Source organism: Diachasma alloeum, unplaced genomic scaffold, assembly GCF_001412515.2.
Source record: "Diachasma alloeum isolate Michigan unplaced genomic scaffold, Dall2.0 Dall_scaffold_00536, whole genome shotgun sequence".
NCBI classification, from domain to species: domain Eukaryota; kingdom Metazoa; phylum Arthropoda; class Insecta; order Hymenoptera; family Braconidae; genus Diachasma; species Diachasma alloeum.
The window spans coordinates 191448-203481 of NW_021680668.1; the positions used below are offsets into that span (position 1 = coordinate 191448).

Below are 12034 nucleotides of genomic sequence, written 5' to 3' on the forward strand. Positions count from 1 at the left end.
ACTTATAATTGACTAGAGATTTATGTGCTCATTAATATTAGCCAACAAAAATGATTTTTATGGCAAAAATAGTTGTGTTGTATTTTTTATCAAAGACAGACCAAGTCACATGACACAGCTCCCGTATTATGTCTATTAACTTGGACTTATAAAGGACTAGACATTTATGTCCTCATCAATATTAACCAACAAATATGATTTGTATGGAAAAAATGGTTGTGTTGTATTTTTTATCAAAGACAGACCGAGTCACATGACTTAGGCTCACAGACTAGACTCCGCTCACGCAATATGTCTATTGACTTGGGGCAAATTGCCTAATAGATCGGAAATCGTACTCCGGATACTGCTATATGTTGGCTGGTGGAGCCATTTCATGGAAACCCCAGAAGCAGAGAATCGTTGCCCTCTCATCCACCGAGGCGGAATATATCAGCCTAGCCGAGGCACTGAAGGAAGGTCTGCACCAGAGGAGCCTTCTTCATGAGCTGAAGGTACCCAGGTTTGGTACCATCGTCGTATTGGTCGATAATCGGGGAGCAATTTGTATCTCTCAAGGGCAAGTACATCACCCTCGTACAAAACATATTGACATACGGCACCACTTCGTGAAGGATGTCATCAGCAAGGGGCATGTCCAGATCAAGCATGTCGCCACCGAGCAAAACGTCGCTGACGTTTTGACGAAGTCATTACCCAAGGAATTGCACTGGAGGTGCATCGTAGGAATGGGGCTACGCCAAGTTCACATGGACACCAAGAAGTAGAAATTGCGTCGATTTCAATTGAGGGGACGTGTTAGAGTAAATTTAAATTATCGCGGTCAATTTACATCGACTCCATATTTAATATTTAATATTTCTTTTTGAGTAGCACTGCCCTCTCATGCCAATTATCTCTTCTTTTCAATTCAGATTATTATTATTCTAACCAATTAATCATAGAGGATCACGTGTTTATGTAATCCGAAAGTTTAAACATTTAAAATGTGAAATCCAATTTAATTGAAACAATTAAACCTCCAATTAAAATTAAACCAAGTGTGTCGACAATTTATTTCATGGACCTGCAATAAAATCAACAAGTCAGCATCAGTGTAATCTTCTATAGGTCTAGCAGTCTTGTGGTAGACGATCCCCAAGTCCAGGGTACCCGCCAGGTAGCGGAAGACTCTCTTTACTGATGCCCAGTGCTCTTTACTGGGATTGTTGGTGAACTGTGCCAATCTTGACACGGTATTTGCGAGATCGGGTCGACTGGCCATCACCAAGTACGTCAAGGCTCCTATAGCCTCATGATAGGGCCAATCCCGCGGTTCATTCTCCGTCGACTCTGCGAGTTTATTACCCACGACTGCTGGAGTGCTCACTGGATTACAATTGTCCATTCCAAAATGAATCAATAAATTCTTGACGTGATTATGCTGAGAGAGTGTAATCCTCTCGACGTCCTGCCTGATCTCCAACCCCAAACAGTATCTGGCTAAACCCAGACTTTTTATCTGGAACTCCCTGGATAATTGGTCGTGAATTTCTGCACGCCAGGCCTCGTCATCGGAAGCAATCAGTATGTCGTCGACATATATCAAGATCATGAGTGTGTGATCATTTTGTTTCCCATGGAACAGACAGGGATCACCTCTGGCTTGTTGCAGACCCATTGACAACAATTTCTCACTAATCCTCTTGTTCCACTGCCTCCCGGCTTGTTTCAGGCCATACAGGGCCTTCTGGAGTAGACAGCAGTCTCCTCCCCGATTTATATCTGTCAGCATGCTCCTGACCTTGTGGTTGATCGAACTTTTGGGACCCTCACGTTCGACTAACTGCTCCAGTGAATCGACTAGCATTTGAGGCAACTCCATATAAATCTCCTCATCGATAAACCCATTTAGGTAGGCCGTAACGATATCGTACTGCCATATTTTGAGATTTAATTCAACGGAGAGTGCCAACATAAGTCTCAACGTCTCCAACCGAGCTACTGGCGCGTATGTCTCATGATAGTCGACTCCAGGGCGTTGACTATATCCTTTGGCCACCAATCTGGCTTTTCTCCTGCTGATCAGTCCATCTTCAGTTGGCGTTTCGTGGGGTCATTGGAGGCATTAGTGCGCATGGAAGGCCATGTGGAAGAACATAGTCCACTCGTCCATATGGGTCGCCATGGACTACTTACAGATTTTACGGCTTTGGTAAAGGTGATCCCGCAATAACTCGCGGGAGAACGACAGTGACGAAAGGTGCACTCATTAAGATGAACAGTGCATTCTTGTGATGAAGGAGCGAACAACTGCCTATCCTCACTGCTTGATTAAGTGAATTAAATCAATTAATTTTCATTTTTCACTTAATTGGATGAATTTCACTATTTAATTTGGTTGAAAATGATGTTTCAATATTATTTGCGTTCTTGGGTATAGTGTACAGTCGAACACTGAAGTTCGTGAACAGCCTCAACTTGCAGCCTATGTATTCTGCTCAACTGTATATGCATACACGTATTATTGCCACTATACCTAAGAATACAAGTAATATTTACACATCATTTTCAACCATATTAAATAGTGAAATTCATCAAATTACGTAAAAAAACAAACTATGAAACTCCACGAATACATCGAGATCTGTCAAGACAATAACACACTTATTAGAGTTTTGATAGATAACAATGTAATACACTGAGAAAAAAAATATTTTAGCCAAATATCCATTTCCTTGAGAGAAGTATTTTATTTTTCAATGCCGGATTTCTCCAGCCGAGTCATTCTCAGGCAATCCTCTTCAGGTGTCAATTATGACAATTATATTGCTCCAGAAGATGAGCATGTTAATTATGACCTTGAGTGCACTCCCTCAATAATTATCAACATTAAAAAATTAATCGAAATTCTTCCCTCTAGAAAATAAGAAATTTAGGAAAAATGAATAATCATTCGAGGAGTTCATCCATGGTTAAATGCAACATAGTCATCCTCTAGAGCAACATGATTGCCATAATTGAATCCTAATCAGACTCGCCCGGGAATGACTCAATAGGAGAAATACGATTTTAAAAAAATAAGTGCTTCTCTCAAGTAAACGAATATTTGGCAGAAATAATTTTTTTTCTCAGTGTACAGGAGGAAATCAAATGTCCCACGTATCACACTAATTTGAGGTTGAACCATAACAGTTTATACTTCAGGTCTAGACCCATTATTCAACATAATAAAGGGATATATAGACAACAGAAATAGAATTTTAAACTTCAAGCATTCTTTAACACAATTTTCCTTAATACCACAGTAAATATGACTATTTTTCAAACATATCTAACTTGCCAATTAAATTCATCTAATAACACTGTGGTCAAATTAAATAAAATTGTAAAATAATTGACGGTCGACTCTTTTATTTATGAGAAATCACTCAAGAACATATTAGCATAATATAAATAAGTCTCTCGTTTACCACATATTTTGACTAAATCATTATGGTCAAAATTTAATGACTGATAAGGAGAGAATAATTTCATTCCTTACATATAAATTCATGTCATCGTGTTGCTCCGATGTAAATAAAAAAAACATCTCTTACCTCAAATTAACTTCACTCATTCATCCATACAAAATTTATTCATTAATTTATTCATTATTAATGCTTCTCTGGAGACCTAAGTCGCTGCAATAGCATGGGGGTTACATATAGTTGGTTGCAGTATTGACCGAAAAAGTAAAATCAAGATAAAGTAATGCATCATAAAAAATATTTTGAAAAAAACAAACTAATTGCTGGTGGTAGCTAGTGATGCCGCGAGAGACTTTACGAGACAATACTTCGGAGAGATGGTCTCGGTCTCAATGAACATGGAAATCTTGGGGCTTATCTCAATCTCGAAATATGCGTTATCGACTCCTCTCGTGATGACTCTGAGTCAATTTATCTCATCTCGGTCTCAAGTTTTTCGTGTTTTTTAATGTAAAATCTCGGTTTTTATCTCGGTTTGTCTCGTCTCGATTTTCTACATATGAAAACTGTGAAAAACTAGAAACCGAGATGAGATAAATTGACTTAGAGTCATCACGAAAGGAGCCAATACTGCGTATTTCGAGACTGAGACGAGACCAAGAATTTTCATGTCCACTGAGACCGAGACAATCCTTTCAAAGTATTGTCTCGTGATGTCTCGGAAAGTCTCTCGCGGCATCGCTAGTGGCGGCTCTCAACGGTAGTGAACAAAGAACAGAAGTCTTTTTTGGTTGGTGATAAAAGTCGTTAATGTCAAGAATTTAAATCGGAGATAAATGTCCCTGGCCTTCCAAAAGGGAACTGAAACTAGTAATAATAAATATCAGCACTCTTTTACGATATCCTTTTGGTAAGTTTTTATAAGAATGATCAAGGCAGCGCATTTTGATCTCTGAAAAAAAAGCTCTAAAGAACGAAGTACCAGATGTCCTTGAAGCATCTCGGGTCGCTGGAGGCGAGCAGGCTTCTCATAACATCCTCATTAGGCCTGGCGAACACATCAAGAGGCAGATGGCGGGCCAAGTAATGTACTCTTGAGGCCCCGGATCATTTCGAGGTCCATCGGAGAGCACCAAATTGTGTCGTCTCTTCCGGAGAATGTGTAGTTGGTAAGGGTGTCGCTGAAGATTCTACCATTCAGAATATTCATACCTTCAAAGATGGAGTCATCACCTTCGGGTACATGTGCAACCCACGCGTTCCAGTTACCTCCCAGAAGCAATGGTGCATCTTCGTCGGAGAGAAGTAGGTTCTCGATGGCGTCTTGTAGCATGGCAATGGCGTGGGGATAGGTGAAGGTTCTGTGTGAAGGAAACCACACCAACCCCAAGGTGAAGTGGACATCGTCTACAGAGAACCTCAAGAATATCCGCTCTCCCCTCAGGAGAGAAGTGCACGTTTCATTAGTGTGGCCCAGTGAAAACCTCAGTGAAATTGCCCAGGCCCTCGTAAACGAGTGAAGTGGCGATGCATTCCCCTTCGCCCACAACCACGCTGGTAAGTGAATAAATGCACCATTGAGTGCATAAAATCTTCGTCAAGATTCTCAACAGTCCCCCTGAGGTACAACATCCCAGTGAGGTCCTGTTTCAGTGGAAAATTACCGACAAAATCCACGGGAGGCAGTTGCATATGGTTCAGTCGCACGGATTGACGCCGTTGACACCCTCTCTGATCTTGAGAGACTTTGGAGAACAATTGACACACCGTTCGTGTGCTTAATTAGTTCCCAATTGGTATCAGAGAGTTTCTGGATTATTTGAGGCTAGATTGAGGAAGTAAGATGGGAAGAATGCATGAAAATAAGTGCATGCACGCTCTCCATGAATTATGAACGTAGCTGTTTTACGCTGCATGTCGTGGGGATAATTCTTTATCCGAGCGAATTGAAGCCTCAATGGAGTACTTTTGTAGCTCAGTAAAGTTCATAATTAAATTATTAAATTAATTTAGGGTTTCTCGTCGTCACGGGTCTCCTGAAAACCGAAAATTGACGCTCGTGAGCTGCTTCAACGTCATGTGACACCACGATCTCATGATGGAGAAGAAACTCGAAACTGGAGGCACGATGGCACCTTTTGAGTGACATTTTGCTTCCCCGGGGTTTCTTATCATTTCTATTTTCATTTAATCGTCACAATTCGATGGGTTTTCGTCACGAAGGAATTTACCAGGTCTATGGATCCTCCTGCACTCCAGTTTCTGGATAGCGCTGAGTGATCATAAGCAAAGACCCTCCCAGACCCGCTTACATTTTCCCCTCTGCGCAAATCTCTCTCTTAGAATTACTCAACTACTCTTACTCTTGATAATTAACTTTTGTTACACGAAAATCAGAAATTTTGAAATTGTATTTGGGTCACGTGGATAGTTAATGCGAGATATTTTTCGGTTTAATCAAAATTTTCTTTATTTTTGAACTTCCCGAGTTCCTAGAGAATTAAGAGAATTTTGGATTCGATTCTTGCTGATTGGATTTCTCGTTGTTTCGTTACATTTGCGACCCCTTCCCTAAGACCGAGCGATCGAAGCCACACCGCTCTCTGATTTTTTTCTCGAGCAAGCTAGGCAGAATTCTGCACCGTCTCCTCTGATTTTCCCAACTTCCAGTTATGTTTCTACTTCTCTCCTTTTGTTCTCTTACATTTACGGTTGTGGTTTTGTTGAATCCGCGTTGCTAAAAATCGGCTGGCGCCCAACGCCAGTTTCTCACAAAAGTAGCTAGCATTTTTATCGTTCCAGTTTTGGAGGATTTTAGGGAGATTGGAGCGAAAGAGGTCGAAGGCGAGAAACTTCGGCTGTGTTCGTTCAAGGATTTTCGTAGCGGATGAAGGACTTTGGATTCTGTTTGGTCCATTTGGAAATCGCCGTCACACAATTTTTTTCATAGAAATCTGATTGTGCACTATGACTATTCATTCGACGTCTTGACTTGGCTTTCTGTTTCAATGCTTTGCAATTTTCAAAAATTTATATTTCCTATTTAGGATCAAGAAAAGTTTTTCTTGGCGCGGATTTTTTTCCAAAAATATTTGTTTTTGTTTTTTGAGCTTGGATAACACCCACTTCAACAAATCCCTCCCAGTCACACGCTAACTCATATTTATTGAAACTTATTTGATTTTCATTTCAGCCCTGCTTTGGGGTTGGGCTGGAGGCTAGGATTTTTGGGATTACTTCACATGGAAGTATTCTGTCAAAGACTGGAGCAGGAGTACGGAACAGCTCCAATTATTACTGCCCCCAGTGTAACGTATAAAGCGAAAATTTGTGGAAAACAGAATATCAAGGATCATGGGACTGAAGAGATCACTTTCAACAATCCTGCACATTTTCCTAATCCACAGATTGTAACGGAGTTCATGGAACCAATGGTTTGGGGAACAATTATTACACCAAGTAAGAGAGCAAATCAATATGTCATATTCGATCCACATAAAAAATGACGTGTATGGAGTATTTTGAACATAACAAGCAGAGATTCGAGCCTATCCGACGGAGATTGAAATGGTCTAGCCTATTAAGTATGGTGAATCTGCCCCCGGCAAATTTTTATGCGGTAATTTTTTCACATATTCATCACTGAAAAAGACAATTCTCTGCAAATTTTCAGATCATTATATTAATTTCCAGAATTTTAATCTTTAAAAAACAGTTTTTTTCCATCTTATTTTTTTGCTTACTTAAAAGTTGACTCAAAATCTGTGAAAATTCTAAAAAATCAAAAACATCTTAGATTTCAAGAAAAAATTGTTTGTTTCATTTTTTATTGCTGAATTATATTTTTAATTGGCTCTTCTTATTTTTCAAAAATCATTCTGGTAGCTGTGACGTTAAGAGTTTTACCCGGAGGTAAAACTTATGTGAACGGTAGTGTCCTTTTTCCTTCGACTATCACCGTCAGTGCGTGGAATCTCTTTTACACTACACCTTTTCACGTATGCCTGCACTGTAATCCTTTGGTATGGTCACTTAATCCTCAGCTAACTTCCACGGTGAGCCCATGGGGGATTCGCTCATTCGTAGGGATGTTAGGACAGGTATCGGGGATATTACTTGTAAAGTTCTAAATAAACACTCGCGTATTTAGTCGGTAAAAGGATGGTATATTATTTGTTGTTTGGTTCAAATACGCGACTCGGTTTATTATGGGTTGGTATAACGCGTTATTACGGCTCGACTAGGGACTTCGACTCGATTTGTTGGCTGAACGCCTGAGCTAGAGGTCCGCTCGACTCTGCTCCTGATCGTACTCTGACTCTAAAGGAGTCCTCAAAACTTGGCAAAGCCCCCAGTTTGCTGAACTAAGCAGTCTCACGGTTTTCTTCACTAACACTGTCTCGTGTCATCACTGACAGAGACTCTGACAGTCAAACAGTTTATCGTTCTGAACTGGACTCCTAAAAAACCGTGGGACTGCTTACCACGGTGTCCAAATGACACCGTGGGATTGCTGACCAGTGTCTGGATGACAGGAAAGAGAAATCCTATTTCTCGTTCCCACCATCCAGCATTATACTATTATATTATATAATTATTTTCTAAATCGACGTATTGATCAATCTCAATACGTCACACTCCCTTACTAAAACTATTGTTATCTCTAATACAATAGTAATTAAAAATATTAAGAATTCCTTCAAGTCTTCGCCTGATGGCCCTTCTTATGCCTGAAGGGCTATCAATTCCCGACCATAAGGGCTAAAAATCCCTGCTTTATGAGCAATAGGTAGATGCAAGTAGTTGCACTGACTTAATTATTTCATGTTGTAATCTAATCCTAACCCTATCGACCGAACCCTTACAAATTTAATTCTCGCTTATAATATAGAATCATTTTTAAGCGGGCTCATGACTCGATACATAGCATAATTGAAAATTTTTGCATTCCTAGTCTTGGTCTTGGTGTTTCTCTGGGCCTGGGTCGTGTGGCCTACCAGCCTCCCAAGTCTCTCTGTGCTGAGTATCGGGGATCTGTCATTTGCTCCCCCCCAATATGGTTCGACCATCTGCCAACCCTGGGGCATAGTAGCTATGGGCACATGGCGTTGTTGGGGAGGTTGGAGACGCACCACTTGGCGAGGAACCAATGCTCTTAAATCTCCCGTCGAGGCCAAGGTATCGACGGAGTAGGTGCGATCGACTGCTCCCAGAGGTCTCTCTGGCTCCACGATCTCGGTGATAGTAGCGGTGGAGACGGGCCTTGTCTCCCTGATCAGAGTCCTCATTGGGATGTGCACCTCTCGCGTTGCTCGATGCTCCGAATGCCTTGGTGTTGCCCTTTCTGGTGAAGGGGTCCTGGTTGCCTGTCTGCGAGGGGTCTTTCGTCTGTTCTTGGTACCTGAACATGTCTTAATTCTCCCACACAACGTATCGATCTTTGACCACAGTGAGAATTTCCATACGACCCCAGCAATTATGCCCAACGTACCTAAGGCGATTCCCGCTAGTCCTAGTCCATTCTCTATCCTAGTTACCCGTCTGTCGGCAATTCTTTGTCATTCTTTGTTCATAATGACCTATAGCCCTACACTGTCTTTTCCCATACTACCTTCGTCATTCGGTCCAGTCTGTACGGTTGGAGAGAGAGTAACGTCATCGAGAATTTCTGATAGATTGCCCTCCCCGAGTCCGCGCATGGTTTCATTTATCAAGGCTGCGATGTTTATCATAGCCTTGTTCGCGAATTTGATCTCAACCTCGCATGTTATTTCGGTGAACGGGGTAAGGGTCACTTGTCGTGATCGTGTGGCCTACCAGCCTCCCAAGTCTCTCTGTGCTGAGTATCGGGGATCTGTCATTTGCTCCCCCCAATATGGTTCGACCATCTGCCAACCCTGGGGCATAGCAGCTATGGGCACAGGGCGTTGTTGGGGAGGTTGGAGACGCACCACTTGGCGAGGAACCAATGCTCTTAAATCTCCCGTCGAGGCCAAGGTATCGATGGAGTAGGTGCGATCGACTGCTCCCAGAGGTCTCTCTGGCTCCACGATCTCGGTGATAGTAGCGGTGGAGACGGGCCTTGTCTCCCTGATCAGAGTCCTCATTGGGATGTGCACCTCTCGCGTTGCTCGATGCTCCGAATGCCTTGGTGTTGCCCTTTCTGGTGAAGGGGTCCTGGTTGCCTGTCTGCGAGGGGTCTTTCGTCTGTTCTTGGTACCTGAACATGTCTTAATTCTCCCACACAACGTATCGATCTTTGACCACAGTGAGAATTTCCATACGACCCCAGCAATTATGCCCAACGTACCTAAGGCGATTCCCGCTAGTCCTAGTCCATTCTCTATCCTAGTTACCCGTCTGTCGGCAATTCTTTGTCATTCTTTGTTAATAATGACCTGTAGCCCTACACTGTCTTTTCCCATACTACCTTCGTCATTCGGTCCAGTCTGTACGGTTGGAGAGAAAGTAACGTCATCGAGAATTTCTGATAGATTGCCCTCCCCGAGTCCGCGCATGGTTTCATTTATCAAGGCTGCGATGTTTATCATAGCCTTGTTCGCGAATTTGATCTCAACCTCGCATGTTATTTCGGTGAACGGGGTAAGGGTCACTTGTCGTGATCGTGTGGCCTACCAGCCTCCCAAGTCTCTCTGTGCTGAGTATCGGGGATCTGTCATTTGCTCCCCCCAATATGGTTCGACCATCTGCCAACCCTGGGGCATAGCAGCTATGGGCACAGGGCGTTGTTGGGGAGGTTGGAGACGCACCACTTGGCGAGGAACCAATGCTCTTAAATCTCCCGTCGAGGCCAAGGTATCGATGGAGTAGGTGCGATCGACTGCTCCCAGAGGTCTCTCTGGCTCCACGATCTCGGTGATAGTAGCGGTGGAGACGGGCCTTGTCTCCCTGATCAGAGTCCTCATTGGGATGTGCACCTCTCGCGTTGCTCGATGCTCCGAATACCTTGGTGTTGCCCTTTCTGGTGAAGGGGTCCTGGTTGCCTGTCTGCGAGGGGTCTTTCGTCTGTTCTTGGTACCTGAACATGTCTTAATTCTCCCACACAACGTATCGATCTTTGACCACAGTGAGAATTTCCATACGACCCCAGCAATTATGCCCAACGTACCTAAGGCGATTCCCGCTAGTCCTAGTCCATTCTCTATCCTAGTTACCCGTCTGTCGGCAATTCTTTGTCATTCTTTGTTCATAATGACCTATAGCCCTACACTGTCTTTTCCCATACTACCTTCGTCATTCGGTCCAGTCTGTACGGTTGGAGAGAGAGTAACGTCATCGAGAATTTCTGATAGATTGCCCTCCCCGAGTCCGCGCATGGTTTCATTTATCAAGGCTGCGATGTTTATCATAGCCTTGTTCGCGAATTTGATCTCAACCTCGCATGTTATTTCGGTGAACGGGGTAAGGGTCACTTGTCGTGATCGTGTGGCCTACCAGCCTCCCAAGTCTCTCTGTGCTGAGTATCGGGGATCTGTCATTTGCTCCCCCCAATATGGTTCGACCATCTGCCAACCCTGGGGCATAGCAGCTATGGGCACAGGGCGTTGTTGGGGAGGTTGGAGACGCACCACTTGGCGAGGAACCAATGCTCTTAAATCTCCCGTCGAGGCCAAGGTATCGATGGAGTAGGTGCGATCGACTGCTCCCAGAGGTCTCTCTGGCTCCACGATCTCGGTGATAGTAGCGGTGGAGACGGGCCTTGTCTCCCTGATCAGAGTCCTCATTGGGATGTGCACCTCTCGCGTTGCTCGATGCTCCGAATACCTTGGTGTTGCCCTTTCTGGTGAAGGGGTCCTGGTTGCCTGTCTGCGAGGGGTCTTTCGTCTGTTCTTGGTACCTGAACATGTCTTAATTCTCCCACACAACGTATCGATCTTTGACCACAGTGAGAATTTCCATACGACCCCAGCAATTATGCCCAACGTACCTAAGGCGATTCCCGCTAGTCCTAGTCCATTCTCTATCCTAGTTACCCGTCTGTCGGCAATTCTTTGTCATTCTTTGTTAATAATGACCTGTAGCCCTACACTGTCTTTTCCCATACTACCTTCGTCATTCGGTCCAGTCTGTACGGTTGGAGAGAAAGTAACGTCATCGAGAATTTCTGATGGATTGCCCTCCCCGAGTCCGCGCACGGTTTCATTTATCAAGGCTGCGATGTTTATCATAGACTTGTTCGCGAATTTGATCTCAACCTCGGATGTTATTTCGGTGAACGGGGTAAGGGTCACTTGTCGCGATCGGGCTTCACACTCCGCTGAGAGGGCTAGTTTTCCTGTCCCCGAAATGCTAATGGTAGCAGGTTCCTGTCGCGAGCAATTCACTCTCAGTTCGCCCTCCGTCGCGACGGAGAAAACCCACATGTTGGATTCCTCGATTTGGGTCCAATACGTCTGAGCCATTGNTTTCGGTGAACGGGGTAAGGGTCACTTGTCGCGATCGGGCTTCACACTCCGCTGAGAGGGCTAGTTTTCCTGTCCCCGAAATGCTAATGGTAGCAGGTTCCTGTCGCGAGCAATTCACTCTCAGTTCGCCCTCCGTCGCGACGGAGAAAACCCACATGT

General features: G+C 43.7%; 1 protein-coding gene across 1 annotated transcript in view; it reads left to right on the forward strand.

The window, feature by feature from the left end:
* Positions 1 to 6955, forward strand: part of LOC107042906 (translation factor GUF1 homolog, mitochondrial) — a gene marked incomplete at its 5' end in the record, with an annotated part of 168060 nt that extends 161105 nt beyond the window's left edge. The window contains 1 exon segment of the mRNA XM_015264160.1: positions 6643 to 6955. Coding sequence (XP_015119646.1) covers positions 6643 to 6955 — 313 coding nt within the window.
* Positions 6956 to 12034: the final 5079 nt, after the last annotated feature.